Raw genomic sequence first — 20,396 nt, 5'->3', positions numbered from 1 at the left:
GTTGATCACATGATTCGATATTTCACGCATTCACTGTTTTTCAGGAGCGCAACCTTTACGGTGTCACTATAGATTTCAGCTAAGCAGATTTTACAGATCAAAAGCAGAACAAGTTGCAGCGAGTCACCAAAGTTCTATAATTCTAACATTACCATTTTCACAAGCTATGCTCAAGCTGGTCTCGTCTGCAAGATCAACCGACATGACAAATTTCAAATTTGATCTCCCAAGCTACATTACAGGTAGTTATTCAAACAAACTCAACATAATGGATTCCAAATTCAATCTCCCATAAGTTCCACCTAATGAATTTCAAATTTAACCTCCCAATCTCCCATAAACTCCGGCAGAAAATTTCCATTGAATTGATAAGAACCGATGATTATATAAGGTAAACAGAGTGTTACAATGTAATGAGGGTGTACCAAAATGCTAGAGATCTAAAGCTTCCACTCAAATGAATCTTACATCAAACGCAGCTGCTTCGTGAGCAGGAAAGAGAACCTAATATACAGAAGTACCTACTTCAACTGCCTTCGCAGCCTATACAACGATGTCAAAAAAAATCCTCACATGACAAGTAACCGACAAACTAATTATCGTTGCATGCCTCGTTGCAAAACTGCGTGCAGGTACCACCATGGAGTGTTTCTCCATATTGAAGTTTCTTTACCTATGAATGTCGATCCTTAGGATCTTACCTAGCACGGGCGGTGGCTGGTTGCTTCGATGAGTGCCCTGACTTGTGCTTCCGCTTTTGGTTAGCCACTACAGCAGGATCAGCCAATGGCCCAGACCAAGTAGGCACAGCTCCTTTCTCATAAGTGAACACAGTGCTGAAGGAAGAGGGGTCTGGGGGTTCGTATAATGGGTCCATATGATTTGAAGAATCCAAAGGGACGCCAACCGCGCCATCTTGATGTGGGGGAGGGAACTTTTCGCTCTTACTTTTAGTATTTGCATGAGTGATGAACCTTCTTTTCTGTAAAAAGAAAACGAATAAGCACAAGTTAGCAATCTGCAAAGTATTATGTTTTAGGATAGTATGGCTGCCTTTTTGGACCATGGCTATTAAAAAGCAGAGGACCTATCATGAGAAATAAAGTTTGTCTACTTGGATGTAGGATATAATTTACAAATGTAGAGTTTATGTGAAAGGACTCAGACTGGACAAGTGGTTGCACCACCTCAGAACATTGAACAACTCTATCCTAAGTTTATCTTATTAACCTCCAGGGAAACCAAGTCATAGAAACAAATTGTAACGAGTATAAGTTCATTCAGCATACATCAATATTCACTTGAAGTTCAGCATTTGCCTCTGGAGCTGGAACTGCCTTAGGCCGATCACGTGTCCGTGTCTTCTTGGATCCATCACCATTAGCTCTACCACCAGCAGCTCTTAAACTGTTGATCAAGGTGGATGAGTGAGATAGCATCATAGCAGTGTCAGAAGTACTCAACTAACTCATACGAGACCACGAACAGCAGGGGCGGATCCAGGGGGGTGCGGGGGGGGATCAAGCCCCCCCCCCCCCCCACCCCCTCACAAACCATGGATACCCCCCTAAGCCCCCCCCCCCCCCATTATTTTGAGAGGAAGAAAGGAAGAAGAAGGGGAGAGAAAGAAGAAAGAAGGGGAGAAGAAGAAGAGAAGGGGGAGGAGGAAGAAGAGCCCCCCCTAGACTAGAAGTCTGGATTCGCCACTGACGAACAGGGTAGTGCAAGGATATTTGGCTAGACTTGCAGATATGAAAACATGTAATCAGTGAAAATTCAGTCAGAAAAACGAAACAGTAGTTATCTTTTGACTCAATTATGAGGTCTACAAAACATACTCGACAAGTTACCAGAAATCCAGGGCCTTTGGTGCCATTACAAATACTGCTGCTTTTAACGCAATTATGCCACTTAAATTTTGACCACAGTTAGTACTTAAAGTTAACCAAAATGGCTTTTGACAATAAATACCTAATACTTTTGTAGCATAAACTAGTACTGTGGTTGTTTGTTTCAGCCACTAGACAAAGCTAGTGGTCACAAAACCTTCTTATAATGTGCACTCATGTCTTTTCCTTCTTGATAGTATGCACTCACAAAGCCTGGGACCCTACACTAATATTATACTCATTAATTCTGAATACAAAAAATATCATGTATGAATAATTCAAAATATCGAACATGCAAATATGCATATTTAGAGGCAACTATAGATGAAAAAAATGTGGTTTCAGATTACAAGAAACAAAGAAAAAATAGGCAGCCCTGATCCATAAAAGGTAATTGATCCAGCTCATTTATGATTTTGTGCTTATGTAAAGATGGCACCATTACCCCACAGATCATACATATAGGCTGCAGTTGTTATGCTCATTGTGTGCACTTGTAGATCAGCAAAATTGTGTTACTGTACTCTCGATGGAAATAAGTCTATGGCACTGTAGATCTATGTTACACGGATACGGATACGATACGTATCGGATACGCGGATACACCATTTCCCGAAAAACATTGATACGGGGATACGGCTAGGATATTTTTAAAATTAATAATTAGAAGGCATTTGTCTAGCATTTGATGGATTTGCATCACTAATTCATATATTTATATGTTCGTTTGTGAGAAAATAGGAGTTCTAGGGATTAGAATGTGAGAATATAGAAGTTTCAGGGGCTAGAATGCGTTATAAATTCGTATATTCATATGCTCTATAATTATTAAAAAGAGAAAGGGGCAAAACAAAAATAGACCAAACCTTATCTCCCCCACCCACAAACTGATGCCGGTCGTCTCTCTCCCTCTCGACCTTCTCTCACGCCCTCCTCTGCTCTCGATCTCTCTCCCTCTCCCTCCCTCATGGCCGGGGCGGCTGGCGGCGGGGGCGGCTAGCGCGCTCGCGGCCGGGGCGCCCATCCTCCGGCCACGCCGAGCCGCTCGGGGCTCGACCCCCCTCCCTCCCTCTCCGGCGAGGGGAGCAGCGCCAGCGCGGCCAGGCTGGGCAGGCCCAGATCCGGCGGGCGGCGGACGGCGGCTCCACCCGCCAGCTCTCGATCCGCGCCCCGCTGCCGTCGAGGCCATCCAGCTGCCCGCCTTCGGCTCGCGCACGCGCTGTGCCGCGCCTCCGCCGCCGTCGAGGGCGCCCAGCCGCCGGCCGCCGCCCCGCCTCCTCTCACTTCCTCCCTCCTCCCTCCGGTTTCTCTCTCAAATACGCGCCCCAAGCGTGTCGGATACTCGTATCCGAGGCGATACGTATCCGATTTTTTTGGATACGGCTCAAAACGTATCCGGGGCGTATCCAAGGCGTATCCGTATCCGATACGTATCGGATACGCGATACGCCACCCCCCCAGACGCATCCATGTATCATAGCTGTAGATCATCATAAAAACTGAAACAGGTGTCAAGGTGACAAACCGTCTGGCTTCTTCGTCTCTTCGTTTTGCATCTATTTCTTTGCTTGGAGGATATTTTGGGAGACTCGACGTTTCGCATGCAAAAGGTTCAGTTGTAAAGAACTGCATGCATAGAAAGTTAACATAAGGCATTAATACACTACGCCAAAAATTATGCTACAAAAACCTAATGTGTGACAAGGATAGAAATCTGGATTGATATCATATCAGGAGCTTGAAACCCCTACTAGCTCTGCTACCCTATATTCATGTTGGATTATGATGTTTCTGGAATAACCATATGATACTTGAGACCCAATAGAATCATGAGAATCTGAGAATCATGGTCTGAGTTTCCTCATATTGCACAAAGAATTGATCGAGTTGTTTTTGCGATATGCAATACAAAGCCAGCACATTAACAGTGGCTACGGATGCCTGCAAGTTCAGGTATTGAACCTAGATTTAGACCAATGGATACCATTATGCTGGCAAAAGAGATATTCTCATTTATTTGTTAAGAATTAAAATACTGTGTTTATGAAAGTTAGTAATAACTTTAACACATATAAAGAATTTCAAATGTTTGCCAGCAAATAGGGATAGCCGGATAGGAACTTACATCACTTCTTAATGCAGCCGTCGCTGTTAACCGATCAGCTGGATCAATTGCAAGTAGTGTCTCAATCAACTGCAATGCTGATTGTGGAAAATCTTTAAACGTCTCCCTTATTCGCCTTTTGTATGGCTGCTGAGGCTTAAATATTGTCGCGTGAGGCAGCTTTGACTTTTTCCAATATTCTTCTGTTGGGGAGCCGCATAACTTAAAAATTTTATGCAGCTGTTCCACCTAAAAGGGGCAGGCATGACTACATCAGTGAAACGTGAAAGATTAATGCAGTTACTACCCACCTAAGGTTGGGTGGTATGGACAGTATTAAGTGCACAAACAGTGTTACAGGTCATGATTGACTCGGATGCAGTAGATTGAATGCAACCGCAAACTGAAAGAAAGCATGGAAGTTCTCAAAACAAAGGGATACAAAGCATAGGAAATGAATGTTGAGATGTGGCAATATAATCAGACTTTCAAGGCTGATTAGTGTTTTCATGAGTGCCAGGACAAAAAACTTCTATGCTGGCATGATTCAGTTAGAGGGGCTAGTTATATAGAAGAAACTAAAAGATAAGGAAATGTAAAATGATTAAAAAAATGAAACTTCAACCTTTGATTTTTTCTGAGCCCTCACAAGTCACAATACTGTGATGGACAAGGTTGTTATCAGTTTTCACCTAGGTCAGGATTCAGGAACAAGAAGCAAACATGTTGTCTAACCAGCTCAGTGCAGTCCCATTATCAATGGTGCCAGAACAGGCAAGCTCAAATTGAAAACTTTCTCGAAAACTATGACACAACTACACTCAGTCCTCAACTGAGCCCTAGTTTAGCTGGAATTCAACCGAGTCCTCAACAGGCATATCTAAATGATTATTGGACAGTTAAAAGTATTATGCTAACCTCTGTTCGTCCTGGCATAATTGGACTCCCAGCCAGCAACTCAGCCAGGATACACCCTGCGCTCCACAGGTCTACGCCCACACCATAATCCGTCGCACCTAGAAGCAGTTCCGGCGGCCGGTACCATAGGGTCACCACCCGGCTCGTCATCGGCTGCTTACGGTCTGGGTCGAAGAATGACGCCAGACCAAAATCCGCAATCTTCAGCATGCCATTGTTGTCCAAAAGCAGGTTCGAACCCTTGATATCGCGGTGCAGCACCCCTCGGTCGTGGCAGTGCTCCAGACCCGACAGCAATTGATGCATATAGCACTTAACCTGCATTTTATTCATACGCTGTGAGTGCGTGAAGCCGATGGCACCAAAGGATGCAATGGATGATGCGGGGATCTCGGAGCTGACCTGTGGCTCAGTGAACTTGATATCCGGACTCGCGGCGAGGCCGGCCAGGTCGTGCTCCATGTACTCGAATACGAGGTAGAGGCTGCAGGACATGCGGGATGTGACGAGTCCGTCGAGCTTGACGACGTTGGGGTGGTCGAGGCGGCGGAGGATGAGGATCTCGCGCGCCATGAAGCGGACGCTCTCTGGCTCGAGGTTGTCGAAGCGCACCTTCTTGAGCGCCACGATCTTGCCGCTCACCGTGTCGCGCGCCTTGTACACGTTGCTGTACGTGCCCTGCCCGATCTGCCCAGCACGGCCCACGAAAAGACGCAAGCTTTCGTCGGTTCCATTACTAACGCCAATGGCGGCCGCCAGACGCCACGGAGCGGGGCGGGGGGAATGAACGGGAGAAGCGGGGGGCGAAAGCAAGCAAGCAAGCGCGCGTACCTTGTCGATCTTCTCGAAGGAGTCGGCGCGGCGCGGGGTCCAGCCGTCGATGGCCTCGCCGGCGACGGCGGAGAGCCAGGCGGGCCAGCCGGCGGCGACCTGCTCCCCGCGCGCCCTGTTCGCGAAGCTCCCGCCGACGGGGGCGGGGCGCGACGAGCGGGAGCGCCTCTCCCGCCGCGCCGGCTTCTCCGCGGCGGGCTGCTCCGCCTTCCCGGCAGCCTCCTGCGGCGGCGGCGCGGCGGGGGCCGGCTCTGGCGGCTGCGGCGGCGGGTGGCCGGGGCTGGACGCGGAGGGGCGGCCGTGGACGCAGCCCATGCGGTGCGGGGTTGTTGGTCACCGGCGGCGGCGGCGGCGCATGGGGCTGGGGGCTGGGGAGTGAAGTGGAGCGAGCGCGCGTGAGGACGGGGGGGGGGGGGGGGGGGCGAGCTGGCTGTGCTTTGCTGTGCCTGTGCTCCGGAGGGAGGGAGGGTTTGACTCCGCAGCCGATGGGTCTCTCTCGTCTCACGCTCTCGGTTTGTCTCGGTGCCCCCCGGATCATGTCACGCATGGATGTGGATGTGCTCATGCCATGTGACGGCGATATGGCCACACCCATACAGGGAGGGTCGCGTTACAACGTGAGCACACTTTTTGCCTGCAACGGAAGGATCGCCTTTTACCCGTATTTTGCTTAAAAAAACGGCTCATTGGTTTTGATGGGTTAGACTTTGGTTTGGTAGCTTATTTATGTGTTCCATCCATAGCTTTGTCTGCGATCTTAGCTTGACTTTTCATTCACTCTGTTTTTTTACAAAGCAAGCATATATTTTTTTTAGTTAAGACTGTGATAAATAATTACTACTTTGTTATGATTATAGAGATGTTTTTTTCATATGGATCCTTTTTCATATGGATCCAATAGTTTCAATTTTATATCATATATACTTCTATTCCAAAATGTAAGAATTTCTAGCTTTATCAATCAAATCATCTCCAGTTCTCTAAGCTTATAGAAAAGATGACAACATTTACGGTGTCAAGTTGGTACCGTTGGATCCATCGCGAAATAAGTTCTCTATTTAAATTCAAAGAAGACTTAACTTATTAGTCAAAAAAATAGGGAGTGGAGTACTTTGGACTTTGGAGTGCCATAGAGAGCCTTCCCAAGAGGCCTGCTGCTACCACTACCACACCTTTCGTTTGCTTGCAAGAGCGATTGCTTGCTCGGCGAAAAACCATTGCTTGCCAAGGCTATCAGCTGATCTGAGCGGATCGTCGCTTTGACCACGAGCATCCGTCTCCCTTTCTTGACGCGAAACTAGGAGCATCTGATCTACCTGGCCGTTCGTTCGTTGCTGTCACCAGATCTTTGCTTTCCCGCGGACAGCAACCAGCTGATGCAACCTTTTCCGGACCAACTGCCGCCGTGCTGCACCAGGGAAAGGCGCCGCGTTCTGAGCTGGTCCTGGGCTACGGAGCAGGGATTCCTGCGAAACTAAATCTCAAAAGAGTGTGCAGGTCCACGCACGAATTATTCACCTAATCAACAATGGTGTCGAGTTTAAATATTGTAGTGGATGGTTGGTTTCCAACTTTTCTTTGGCTGATGATTCGAATCGACCGCACGTTGGATCTAGGTAGATGATTTCAAACACCGTGTCGGAGGTTCATGTTGACGGTGAAGCTCCTCTCTCACACATACTAACAACTTCACAGGATTCTATTCAAGGACCCGTCTCTGGTTGGGGATTAACTTCTTTATTTATTGAGTGGTGCTTGTGAGTTAGGAGTAATTTGTATGTGCTTAACAACACGTGAAACACCAATGTTCTACGCCGATGGAACAAGGGTGGCAGATAACTACTGTCAAGCAGCTGGGGACCGAAGTTTCTTGCTTATAGCTTATTGTTCCAGCCTTCAAGGGATGCCCAGGTTAATTGAAAACCTTCGTCTCCCCAGTATACTACCAACGTTAAGATCTGATGGGGTGCGCAAACGCTCTCTACAAGCACAGTCAGCATTAAGCATGAAAGGATCTCTCAGCTGCCTAGTTAGCAACCTCTGTTCAGAAAGGGTGAACAGTAACGGTGATTTATGTGGCTGCGACCGCAAAGGTTCAATTTTTCATCAATCTTCTTGATCTGGCAAGTACTTGAATACACGCTAGGTTCCAAAAAAAAACTAATCTCAACATGGTTACTAGCCTTTGTAATATCCATTCTACAAAACAGGGAGTCCCAACCTTCGTCTTCTTGGCTCTCCCTTACCAATAAAATACCTCACTCATCATCAGCGTGCTTTTTCTTCTTTTTCTTCTTATCTTTCTTGCCGGACTCCTCGGTTTGCATCGCAACATCCTCACCATCCGCACCAGATTTCTTCTTTTTCTTCTTCTTCTCGCCTTCTGCAGTGGCCACAGCAGGCTCCTCCTCGCTCTCCTTAGACTTCTTTTTCTTTTTCTTCTCACCATCAGCATCAGCCGCAGGAGTCTCAGTTTCCTTGGACTTCTTCTTCTTCTTTTTCTTCCTTTCCTGGCCACCATCCTCGTTTGCTTCTGCCGCAGGCTTTGTTGGCAGTGCAGCCTCCGCATCATGATGTTTCCTCTTCTTCGAAGCCAATTCTGACTTCTTTGGTGTCTCTTCAGTGGATTGTCCTAGTACAACATCCGCAGCAGCGTTGTATGTCTAAAACAAACACACATCAGTCAAAATGAGCTCCCACAAAAAATAGGAACATACTGCAACAAAAAGGGTGTTCCTATAGGATCTTATTTCGCTAACTAGATGAAGCATCACGTACCAGAACAGTTAATACTTGCCCAAAACTATTGCCCGAATCATTGACAAAGTTGGCAGTGAAGAGTGAGCAACAGCATTTTTCCCAGCCATTCCATTATACAAAAAACTCAAATATTTTTCAGGAAACACAACCATTGTTTACCTTAGCAGGAGTAATTAATGCCCCAGCACCCTTCTTCCTGTCCTTTTCATACGCTTCTATCTTGGGCTTTCCCTTTGCGGAACCGGCAGATTTCCCAAATTCTGTTTTCTCAAGAACTTGAAGCCGGGTCTCAAGCTGTTTAATTGTCACATGTCAGAAGACAATTTATTGTTTGAATTTACTCCCTCCATCCAAGGATACAAGGCGCACACGTAATTCAAGATTCAAACTTTAAAAACTTTGACCTACAAGTAATCTTGTATACTAAAAACTGTCTTATAACAATAATATCATTGTATTCATATTTATAAGTAGTTTCATATAACTATAATTTTGTTGCTACAAAGCATTATATTATAAGAGATATTAAGAGTCAAATGTAATTAAAGACCGTGCCAAGTTTGACCATGCCTTATATCCTGGGACAGAGGGAGTAGAAACTAAATTATTTCTGCAGTGCAGATACCTTGAGTCGACTCTCCGTGCCAATAGAGTTGTCCTCACCATCACCAAGGGCATCATACCGGATGGCAAGAGCAGTTTTCGCGGCGAGAGAACGAGAGATCTTTCCCTTGTGCTTTTGAGAAGCCTTGCCAATTAAGGATGCATGGTAGATGAGGCCGTACTTAGGTGTAGAATGCTTCGTCTTTAGAGCTCTGAATAAAGCCTGGAGAGAAACACAACCTTAAGTAGCTTAGTGGAGAAACAATCCTAGCAAATAACCATAAAGAAAGAGTCTATATCCATGCCATCAATACATGTCACCACGAATTAGAAAATAAATAATAAGAAAGGAGGGCAAGCCTTGGTACATCTTACTTGGTACATCAATACACGCATAGAAGAACAGTATAAAAACAAAAAAGAACAAAAAATGAAATATCCATTATTAAAATCATAAAAAGAACAGTAGCGCGCACCTTCTCTGCACCAAGTATCTGAATTGTGCTGCCAGGTTGCTTGGCTAAATTTAGCAAACTGCCACCATGCGCAATAAGACGAGCACCAACTAATTCACCCACCAGTGCGGTCAGATTTGGCGCAATAGTGTTCATCCTACTTTTTAGATAGTCATACAGCTGCGCTCTATACTCAGAAAGAGCCAACACTTGATCGCATAGCTCTCTGATATTTAACAAGTCAAGGTCGCTAACTTCAGTTCCCATGGATATTACTGCTGCCTCCTTTAGCTGTGTTTCTACATCTTCATCTGACAGTATCTGTAAACACCAGAGCTTATTTCTAAGCACATTCCCTCATAGGCACGTAAATAACATTTAGAAATGTTAATAACTGACCTCAGAGAAATCAATCTTGACTGCATTAGCTCTGTTACCCATCATCTTCACAACTTTTGCATACTGTATATTATCTGTGACTATTTTAGTGAGCTCTGGAAAGTGCCAACCATACCATTCACGGACCCTCATGGCATAAGTGTTAAGCTCTTTGTCAAGATCATCCAATAAGCCAATGGCCTGAATGATCATGGTATCAACCTGTGGAACAAAAACAATGTTGGTCATCTCACTGACACGAGTCAAAATGGGTAATTAACAAACACAAACCCTAACTAGCCAACACACAAGATGTCTAATATTATGAATGTTGCAAAGATAAATTAGATACATATCAGCATCAAAGTGCAACAAGGTGCAAAATGCGCAAATACAGTATTGAAGCTGAATAAATATGTTTATGTGAAGCAACAAGTGATGGGATAATGAAAAGGAAGAAATTTAGCAAAAAACGAAATAGCAATGGCATCAGACTCACCTTCTCAGGACTGAACTTCAGCTTGTACCTAGACAGGCTGTGGGACAATCCCAAGCTCATCGGACCAAGGTCTTGTGCACCCAACCCAGTTATAAGCTCAGTGAGCTGATTTCTCAGCCCTCTCATCAGCTCCATCACAGCACTGTTGTGCACACAGTCAATTTTCTGCAAGAACGTATCACTACTATAAGGAATGCCAGTCACTCTACAAACATATAAAAATCCGAGTGCCACTGACCAGCTTTTCCTTTATAGCATTTCCAAGCTTAGAATCAGCAACAGCTAATGTTTCACCCTCGCAGTGCTTCTGCAAGAACTTGCGCAGACCCTTGCTTGGCTTGCTATCAATAATTAGGGTCGCAGCAGAGAGAGCATCAGATGTGTTCTCAAACTTGTTGAAAGCCTTCAGCTCAACCACCTACATGAAGTTCATTATTTATAGTCAGAACAGACAACTAAATGTACAGAAGCAAAGCATGTAAGAAGAACACAATATCATAACCATAATTATCATAAAAGCTGATCAAGTATTTTGCATTTTGAACAAAAAGAGCTTTGTGCTGGTAGGTGCACAGACAAAAGATCTTCTGGGGGATCCTGTTAGAGGTGATATGCATCATTACCACCTTCACCCATTAATGTAACTTGTATCAGCAGGAAATTTATTCCCCGGGAGAGAGAAAACAGCAGGAATACAAGAATTCTCCAGGCAATTTGCGGTTAAATTTTATATGTTAAATATAGCTAACAAAAAACGCATTCTGGAACATATTCAGCAGGCAACCCATATTGTCCACATTCTGCTGGCAAGTCCACAGCGTTCCACCAAGGCAAAAGAGTTCCATTAACATCATTAATTTAAAAAGACGCGCAGAATGGCATAATGTGCTAGATCATGCAGTGGAACTTCGTAAAAGGAAAATTAGTTTGCCCCTTGAAGGTTGAATGAATCACATACCCTTCTCGCCGAGTCCGATGTCGTGAACTCCTTCCATAGATCCTACAAACATGAACACATGGTATATCGCGTTGAATTCAACAACAAGCGCGAAACATGCCAAATTTATCAAGTACAATGAAAACCAAACTTCAGAAATTGAAGCTGCGGCTGCAGCGACCACTCACATCGACCTTGTCGAGCTTCCCCTCGTCGAGCACCTTGAAGAGGGCGAACCCCGCGGGGGTCTCGAACAGCACCAACATCTCGGTAGCACCCGACTATCTCCGCTGAAACAAACCAAACAAGCCCCCGCCCTTGACCTGCATCAAACACACGCCCACGGAACCAAATCAGACAGGGGAACGCACGCGTGAACCCAATCGGGCGCTGAGGCGCCGGAATACGTCGAACCTGGGGGAGATTGGGCGTTGGAGAGGGCGAGGCGAAGAGGGGTTGGGCCTGCGTCGGCCGGCGAGACGGAGAGGGGGCGGGCGGGTGGGGAAAGGAGAGGTAGCCGCCGCAGGGGTTTTAGCGCTAGGGTTTGGAGTTGGAGAAACTTATACTACTGGGGAGGAGGAAAGGGCTCGGTGTCCCATCTCGCCGTTGGTTCAGCGGGACCGGGGTGCTCGGCCGTTGGATGGACTGTCTGGGGTTTTAGGTCAGTGGTTGGAGTTAACGAGACCATGTTTCTGTCAACTTTTTGCATCCCAGCAACTCAAATTTAAAAATCAGATTAGAATTTGTAGGAGTTTTAGAACAGATTAAGGATCATGGGAAAATGCACCTATAACCTTGGCAAATGCTGCTAGTAATCATTTTGCACGCACGCATATTTTCATGAATGATTAAAAGTAGGTGCCGATGATTACTTATTGACAAGCAACCCAATACTAAAAAATAATTGTTGCGTGCGAGGTGAATATACAAGACTATAAATGATTAAATTCATGAAAAAAATTTAAGTGCTGCAAATACTTGTATTTGTGGACAGATAAATTATTGGTATAATAAGAACAACCATTTATATTTAACTCAGTTAAGTTTGTTCATCCCATTCTATATTTATATTCCTTTGACCAATTAAAAATAGGATTATCATATTCGTTGTACCAAATGTCACACCCTGAAATTTTTGAATTTCAGGATGTGATTAAAATTAAAAATAAAACAACAATTTTCTCATAGTTTTAAAATTTTCGCAACATTTACTTTTCTTCACAGGGAATTTAGTAAAAATAAATGATAATTGGTTGTTTTTATAAAATTAAATGAAGGTGCTTTGTTTGTTGTGCACTCATGCTACCCTTGCATTGTTTTAATGTTGTGGTTCAATTTGAATTTGAATTCTTCGAATTTGAATTCAACTTGAATTTGTTTGAACCGTTTGCAAAAAGGAAAAATAGGAAAACTCGTTTTCAGCCCAAGCCGGCCCAGCCCTCCTTTTCCTTTTTCCTTCCCGCAGCCCAAAATCCCATCGGCGGCCCGTTACTTTTTCCATTCCCCGGCCCAGCCCGTCCCGGCCTTCCCCTTCCGCAGCCCACCGACAGGCGGGGCCCGCCTGTCGGGGTCGCCCCCTACCTCCCGTGCCCGAGCCGGACTCCCGGTGGAGTCCGACCCGGCCACGCGCGCGCCGCCTGCGCCTCCCTTGGCGCGCACGCCAAGACCTGCGGCCGCCCCCTATAAATAGAACCCTCGGCCCCCTCCTTGACCCGCTTCCAGCTCGCGCCGTCCTCGCACTAACCCTAGCCGCCGCCGCGCCATTGCCGAGCTCGGGGTCCGCCGCCACGCCGCCGTTCCACTACTTCGAGGGTGAATTCAAGGTTTCCAGAGCTTCGCGTGGAGGTATAGGAGCTCACCAACCCCGTATTCCCCCTTCCTCGCGCTCCGTTTCGCTCGGGTCCGCTCGCCGGCGCAGCCGTCCCGCCATGCGCCGCCGTGAGCTTTGTGTCGCCCGCTCTAGCCCGCGCCGCTGCCCTAGATCGATTTCGCGAGCCGCACGCTTGCTCTCCGACCTACCCGCGCTCGAAGCCGAGCCCCGGACGGCCTATCCGGCCTAGTCCGGCGGTGCGCCGCCGCACACGCCTTGCCGTCGGCGTCTTGCGCCGCCGCCCTCCGCCCAATCGACCCGAACCGTTAGATCGCGATCCGACGGACCGGATAAGATCTGACCCGAGTCAAACAAGCCTTATACCGGTCAACAGTGTACTTTTTGCAAATAAGCCCCTCGGTTTTATCAAAATAAACCCGCCGTCCTATGCAGTTGAAAAGTATTTACAAAATAGTCTTTTTATTTATGTTTTAGACCCTGACCTTTTAGGAAATAGAACCCGCCGTCCAGGAAGAGTAGTTTTGCTCTCTAACCCTCGCGAGTTAGGTTTAATTATGTTTAGGTCCCTGATTTCTTTAGATCTAGCCCCTGGAAGCTCTGTTTCTTCGTAAATAAGCCCCTAGAGCCCCTTAGAACATTGTTTTAGCCATAACTTCTTCGTTTTAACTCCGTTTTCATCGATTCTCGCGCTCACGTGATTCTTGCAACGTGTGCGATAGCTTTATGACCTTGTTATCCTCTGTGAGCACACTTTAATGTGCCTCACAAATCCTTTTTTTTTTTGCTAGCCCTTCATGTCCATAGTTAATCGCAACTAGATCCCTAAAGCACCGTTTAACCCATAGAATCGCCGTTTTAGCTCCGTTTTCCGTGTTTCTTGCGCCTTCGTAACCGTAGCAGTTGTGGCAGAACCGCCTAAATTATCCCGGCTCAAGTGCGTAAACCATCACCATAAAGGCAACATTAGCTTAAACGCACTTCAAACGGAACAATTTTTGGTCTGTCGGGTAACGTCCCGATACAACCACCGATTCTCGGATCGAACAAGCATACCTCGCACGAAGGCGAGTCCAGAGATATTACAACCACAAAATTTACAACACAGGCAAGTTCAGTAGTGATTACAAAATAGTTCAAACCATTATTACAAAACCAACTTAAGTAAAACAGTTATACAAGCCATGATTATCAGTTCAGAGTCTAAACAGCGGAAGAAGAAACACGATCTCTACAACACGTCGCCAAAAGTATACCAAGCTAGCCCAAGCCGGGTATCACTCGTCATAGTCATTGCCGGCCGAAGACGTATCCCATTCTACGGACCAGCCAGGAGGCAACGAGCAAGGATAGGTCAAGCTAGCGACCTGATCCTCAAAAGTCATACCTGAAAAAGGGTTTCAACACAGCAAGGCTGAGTATTCTAATACTCAGCAAGACTTAACCGACAACGGGTATAAGTAGCCCACCTTAGCTAGACTATGCAAGGCTTTGTAAGGCTCTGGTTTTCCTTTGCTGAAAAGCAATAAAGAGTAGGTCCTTACTTTCAAGTTTTAGCTGCAAGATTCTAGTTGATTAACCATTCTATGTAAGCATCTACCAACCATTCATGGTGAAACTTCTAAGCAAACATCAAGATTAATAAGAATATTGTTGCTCTTATTACTCTGTGTGGCAAAGAGATCAAGCAGTCTCATTTCATCGTGAGAGGCGGACGATTCTGAATCGAAATTCAACCTTGCAAGGGTAACCTAGCACACACGTCTGGAATACCGTCGGGTCATTCCCAACAACCGTTAACCTTTCTTTCCGGCTTGTGGATAGTGCCACTCTCCCCGACTACAGGGCTCCAAGGCCGAACCTTGTCCCTAGAAGTCGTAGTGTTGCGCAACATAAAATAAAACCTATCCCTACTGAGAGAGGGAGGTATATCCACTCCCCGGTCCAATCGGCTACTAGGCTTGCCGCGTACCATATTTACGGCATGTGACTAGTACTTTCAAAAACTTAACCAGCACTACCACACACCGCGACCTTAGCAAGTTCATCAACACAGACGGGGTCTCACATAGGACATAATATCGAACACAACCCCGTCCGTCGTCCTTATATTAATAACAGAAAGTAAACAAGCAATTCCTATAAAGCTCGCGTGTGACAGGCAATCACTCGACTTTTACCGTTCCTATAAGCTTAGCAGATAGTCGAACTCAGGTCTAGTGTTCAGTACATAGGTTCCTAGGATCATGCATCTAGGGTTCCAATTCAAATCCTAAGAACTGTAAATGCACAAGTAAGTAATAACAGTAAAATGATAATAATTTGAAATATAGGTTATGTCCGGGGCTTGCCTTCTCGGTAATTGCTAACTATTTCAGCGCTAGGCTCTTCCGAACTTTGGTTCGGGGCTTCAGTTAGTTCCGCAGTGTTCACTTGAGCTTCGAGATCACCTCCGTCAGACTCCGGAATCAACTCGTACGTCCCGTCTGACAAGTAGTCGTATCTATATGTAATGCAAGAACAACATTATAAACAAACATGGGCAATCGTTTATAGAGTAGTTAAATAACAAATTTAACTACACAAGGCATCATGATCAAAAGCACAAAAGAAGTTAACTAACTTCATAAAAAGAGTGGTGGCGATTTCCTATACAAATAAGTCATGGTTTGTAAATAAATCAACAAATCAAAGTACAAACAGTAATAAAATCTACCAAAATTACTCTAAACAGAACATGAATAAAGTAATCTACCCTACAAAAATCATGCCAAGACATGTAATCATTTAATCACAATAAATCATTTACTCAGATAACATCTAGAACAAGCAAGAATTACACAGGTCAAACTAAAGAAGATCAGAAGCTCAAAATTTAACATGAGATCTAAACAGGGATGATCTAGCTGATGTGAATTTTTCATGATTTTATCTGTACGGAATTAATTCAGAAAAATTAAACTAAACAGACATCAGTTTAGCAAGATTTAATTTTTGCTCCTGTTCTAGACATGAACTAAAGCTCAAACTTCCTGGACAAGCTAACATACTCCAGAAGAACACTCATGAATATTTTCAGGATTTGTTAAGAACAGAAACTATTTACCATGAATAAAGTCTATTAAACAAAGATTAAATCAAATAAAAAGCTACAACAAAGAACTGATCATGAAATTTTTATAGCAAAGCTAGTGTAACATGAGTAAACTACCACCAAAATTTCAAAGCAAACACAGCTTTCAAGCATCAGATAAGAAAAAGATTAAAGAACAAGTAGTTATACACCTAGTAACACAAAACAACATCTACAGCAAAAACTTGCAACTAAGGCCTAACATATTCTGGTTTTACTGCATAGAGCTCTTCAAGAGGATTCCAAAACATCAAGATTTGCTATTTTACGAATTTTCTACGAATTGATCTAGAATTTCAAAGTTCACTGAAAATATTACAAAGCAGCCCCTACTGGCACTATTCATCTGAGTCTATGCCTATGCAAATAACCCCCTGGGTTTCCTTTCCTTTCAACCCGAGGTCCCTGGGCCGGGTCAGAGAGGGGAGGCGGCGGTTGACCGGCCGTTTCCCGGCGAGGGGCTCACCGGCGGCGAGAGGGAGGGGTGCGTGAGCTTCACGGGTGCAAGGCGCACCTCTGGGTGGCCTAGGGTTGCGCGGAGGGGCTCGGAATCGGCGGCTCGGCGGAGCAGGGCGGGTCGGCGGCGGAGGCAAGCGACGGCGAGGGTGCTCCGGTGAGGTTCAGGCGAGGGGAAGTGGCCTGGGAGCTGCGCGAGGTCGAGGCGGTGCTAAAGGTGGGGGATGTAGGGGTGGAGCGGGCCTGGGTTGGCGGCTCCGCGGTGGAGTGGAGCTCGCCGGCGTTCGGGGTGAGCGGCGGCGGCGTTCTGGGGCGTGGGGTTAGGGAACTGGCGAAACGAGGAGGGGAATAGAGCGCGGGGCTTCTGGTAGTGCTCAGGCGCGCGAAAGATCGAGAGCTGGGCCTCTGGTTTGGGCTCTCCGCGGCGGCGGCGAGGTGGCAGCCGGCGGGGAGGTTCTGGGCGCGGCGGGGCGGCGTGGCGAGGGGTGGAGGGCCAGCGCGAGGCAACAGGCGGGGGAGGAGCTCGTCCGCGACGCGTGGCGCCAGCGCACGGCGAATTGATGGCCGGGAAGGCCGGGAAATCGTCGGCGGGCGGCGCTGTCGGTGGCCGGCGGCGAGAAGCAGAGCAGGGTGGGGAGATGGTCATAAGGACGATTTTGCAATTTCCAAAAGTTCCAGGGACCTTTCTGTAAACAAGCAATAACTTTCGAACTAAAGCTCAAATGAAAAAGTGCCCAACATGAAAGTTGTTCAACTTTTCAAGATCTACAACTTTGATGTTGTGCAAAAATTTATTTGACCAAAGATTCAAGAGCTAAAATTAAAATCATTGAAGGGATTTTGAAATCTAGGAAATTTGTCTTTTTCAACGTAAATTCACTACAAACATAGACTTACAAGCAAAATTGGTTGCCATGCAATAAATGCACTGAAATTTTGCACAAACACCCTCCATAAAAGCTATAAACACAATTAACTATATAAAGGACCTTGCATAAAATCATAATTACACATATAACCTTTCATAATTACAAAAAGATCCTTTTTAAGTAATTGAAGCACATGATGCATAGCAAACCTACACCATTACTGTGCAGGCACCAAAATAAAATACTGTGTAAACACCCGGGGTGTTACAGCCTTCCCCCCTAAAAGGAATCTCGTCCCGAGATTATAGAAAGAAAAGGGTGCAACGATTTGGTACCTGGATTGGTTCTAAGAAAGTCGGGAAAGTTTCTTTGGAGAAAATTTTCAGTTTCCCAAGTAGCTTCTTCTACAGTATGCTGATTCCACTGGATTTTGTACATTTTAACTTTCTCCCTTCTAGTACTTCTTTCTTTTGTGTCAAGAATCTTGATTGGATACTCCGTATAAGATAGATCGGATTCAATTTCGATATCTTGTGGTTCAAGGATTTCAGTAGGTACCCTGGTGCACTTCCGAAGTTGTGAGACATGGAAGACATCATGAACGGCGGCCAATTGAGATGAAAGACGGAGTCGGTAGGCAACGGGTCCACAAGTTTCGATAATTTCAAATGGTCCGATATATCGGGGTGCTAATTTCCCTTTTAAGCCAAAGCGTTGAACACCTTTAGTAGGAGATACTCGCAAATATACAAAGTCTCCTACCTCGAATTGTAAAGGATCTCTTCTTTTGTCTGCATAACTTTTCTGTCTTGATTGGGCTGCTTTAAGATTAACCTGGATAACTCTGACTTGCTCCTCTGCCTCAGAGACTAAATCTGGCCCAAAAATTTTGCGTTCCCCAGCTTGCGACCAATTCAAAGGAGTTCGACACCTTCGACCGTATAATGCTTCAAATGGGGCCATTTGCAAGCTAGATTGATAACTGTTATTGTATGAAAACTCTGCCAGTGCTAAGCACTTAACCCAATTCTTGCCATATTGAATAACACATGCCCTCAACATGTCTTCAAGGATTTGATTGATTCGTTCAGTTTTGCCCATCTGTTTGTGGATGATAAGCTGAACTACGAATCAGTTTTGTTCCAAGGGATTCTTGCACTTTGCTCCCAGAAACGTGCTATAAAACTGAGGCCCACGATCAGAAATAATCGTCTTTGGAATGCCATGTAAACGAACAATCTGATCGAGATAAATTTTCTGCGTACTTCTTGCAGAATAAGTGGTGTGTACTGGAATAAAATGAGCGGGTCTTGGTGAGGTCTATCAATGATTACCCAAACAGAATCATGCTTATGAGGAGTAGTGGGTAAACCAACGATAAAATCCATACTGATGTCCTCCCATTTCCAGGATGGAATAGATAAAGGTTGGAGAGTACCAGCTACTTTCAAATGACTAGCTTTAACTCTTTGACAGACATCACACTCAGAAACATATCTGGCGATCTCTCTTTTCATTCGAGTCCACCAGAAATTTTGTTTGAGATCATGGTACATCTTGGTACCACCGGGATGAATCGAAAACTTCGATAGATGTGCTTCATCAAGGATTTGCTTTCTAAGCTGATGATCCTTAGGTACCACCAGTCGGGATTCGAACCATAGAACTCCCCTATGATCCACTCTGAAACATTTATACTTTGCTTCTCCCTGTGATAAACTTTTCCTTGATAACCTTGATACCCTCATCATGTAATTGTCCCATGATGATGCTATCCTGAAGTGTAGGCTCAAGGGATATATGGTTCAAACTTCCTTGAGGTACCATTTCTAGGTTTAACTTCATCATTTCCTGGCATAGAGTTTCATTGAATGGTTCTACAGATAGACAATGGCATTGTGACTTGCGGCTGAGTGCATCCGCAACCACATTAGCCTTTCCTGGATGATAATGCACTTCTAGATCATAATCCTTTATCAACTCCAGCCAGCGTCTCTGTCTCATGTTGAGATCCGCTCTTGAGTGAAGATATATTTGAGACTCTTATGGTCAGTGTAAATATTACAGTGAGTTCCCATAAGATGATGTCTCCACATCTTAAGAGCGTGAATGACAGCTGCTAACTCCAGATCATGGGTTGGATAATTCTTCTCATGATCTCGGAGAGCTCTTGATGCATAAGAGATAACCCGGTTGTCCTGCATAAGCACACAACCAAGTCCCGTACCCGACGCATCACAATAGACATCAAAAGGTTTAGTACTGTCCGGTGTAGACAATACTGGAGCGGTAGTTAATCTTGCTTTGAGAGTTTGGAAAGCTTCTTCACACTTATCATTCCAAACAAACTTCACTCCCTTCTTCAATAACTCCGTCATAGGCTTGGCTATTCTGGAGAAATCAGTAATGAATCGACGATAATATCCAGCTAAACCAAGAAAACTGCGAATTTGATGAACTGAAATAGGAGATTCCCAATCCATCACTTCTTGTACTTTAGTTGGATCAACAGATATACCGTCACTGGAGATAGTGTGACCTACGAATTTCACACTGTCCAACCAAAATTCACACTTGGAGAATTTGGCATAAAGATGATGATCTCGTAATCGTTGGAGAACGATACGCAAATGTTCAGCATGATCTTCTTCATTCTTGGAGTAGATTAAGATATCGTCAATGAAAACCACGACGAATTTATCCAGCTCCGGCATGAAGACTGAATTCATCAAGTAC

General features: G+C 45.3%; 2 protein-coding genes across 4 annotated transcripts; both read right to left on the bottom strand.

Annotated features, from left to right (window-relative positions):
* Nucleotides 1–337: 337 nt before the first annotated feature.
* LOC120652363 (probable serine/threonine-protein kinase At1g54610) lies at nt 338–6,138 on the bottom strand. Of its 3 annotated transcripts, XM_039930158.1 has the most exons (7): nt 5,743–6,130; nt 5,314–5,598; nt 4,912–5,229; nt 4,015–4,242; nt 3,415–3,515; nt 1,290–1,407; nt 338–982 (listed from the first exon to the last, which is right to left on the bottom strand). In XM_039930158.1, exons 1-7 carry the CDS (start codon nt 6,055–6,057, stop codon nt 698–700), a joined length of 1,650 nt encoding a protein of 549 aa, XP_039786092.1. In that variant the 5' UTR covers nt 6,058–6,130; the 3' UTR covers nt 338–697. The 3 variants fall into 3 exon arrangements, 2 of the variants coding, with proteins under 2 accessions (XP_039786092.1, XP_039786093.1); XR_005666548.1 differs by lacking the exon at nt 338–982 and having other exon boundaries at nt 3,415–3,830; nt 5,743–6,138; XM_039930159.1 differs by lacking the exons at nt 338–982; nt 1,290–1,407 and adding an exon at nt 3,691–3,830 and having other exon boundaries at nt 5,743–6,138.
* A 1,651-nt stretch (nt 6,139–7,789) lies between these two features.
* On the bottom strand, nt 7,790–11,917 carry LOC120652362 (probable nucleolar protein 5-2). Its single transcript, XM_039930157.1, has 10 exons — nt 11,789–11,917; nt 11,563–11,697; nt 11,396–11,437; nt 10,676–10,855; nt 10,438–10,602; nt 9,960–10,160; nt 9,582–9,881; nt 9,128–9,328; nt 8,662–8,796; nt 7,790–8,405 (listed from the first exon to the last, which is right to left on the bottom strand). The coding sequence occupies exons 2-10, from the start codon at nt 11,638–11,640 to the stop codon at nt 8,001–8,003; spliced, it is 1,707 nt and encodes a 568-aa protein (XP_039786091.1). The 5' UTR covers nt 11,641–11,697; nt 11,789–11,917; the 3' UTR covers nt 7,790–8,000.
* Nucleotides 11,918–20,396: the final 8,479 nt, after the last annotated feature.

Source organism: Panicum virgatum, chromosome 9K (assembly GCF_016808335.1).
Source record: "Panicum virgatum strain AP13 chromosome 9K, P.virgatum_v5, whole genome shotgun sequence".
Classification (NCBI taxonomy): Eukaryota; Viridiplantae; Streptophyta; class Magnoliopsida; order Poales; family Poaceae; genus Panicum; species Panicum virgatum.
This window is presented reverse-complemented; position numbering and strand designations above follow the sequence as displayed.

Excerpts from the sequence above, each read along its gene's own strand:
- LOC120652362 (XM_039930157.1), bottom strand. The coding sequence starts at position 11,640 with ATGTTGGTGCTGTTCGAGACCCCCGCGGGGTTCGCCCTCTTCAAGGTG. Across the intron at positions 10,161-10,437 it reads TGAAGTTCAGTCCTGAGAAG|GTTGATACCATGATCATTCA; the intron begins GTGAGTCTGATG and ends TTTGTTCCACAG. Across the intron at positions 8,406-8,661 it reads CATTAATTACTCCTGCTAAG|ACATACAACGCTGCTGCGGA; the intron begins GTAAACAATGGT and ends TGTTTGTTTTAG.
- LOC120652363 (XM_039930158.1), bottom strand. The coding sequence starts at position 6,057 with ATGGGCTGCGTCCACGGCCGCCCCTCCGCGTCCAGCCCCGGCCACCCG. Across the intron at positions 4,243-4,911 it reads TTATGCCAGGACGAACAGAG|GTGGAACAGCTGCATAAAAT; the intron begins GTTAGCATAATA and ends TGCCCCTTTTAG. Across the intron at positions 983-1,289 it reads AACTTCAAGTGAATATTGAT|AAAAGAAGGTTCATCACTCA; the intron begins GTATGCTGAATG and ends TTCTTTTTACAG.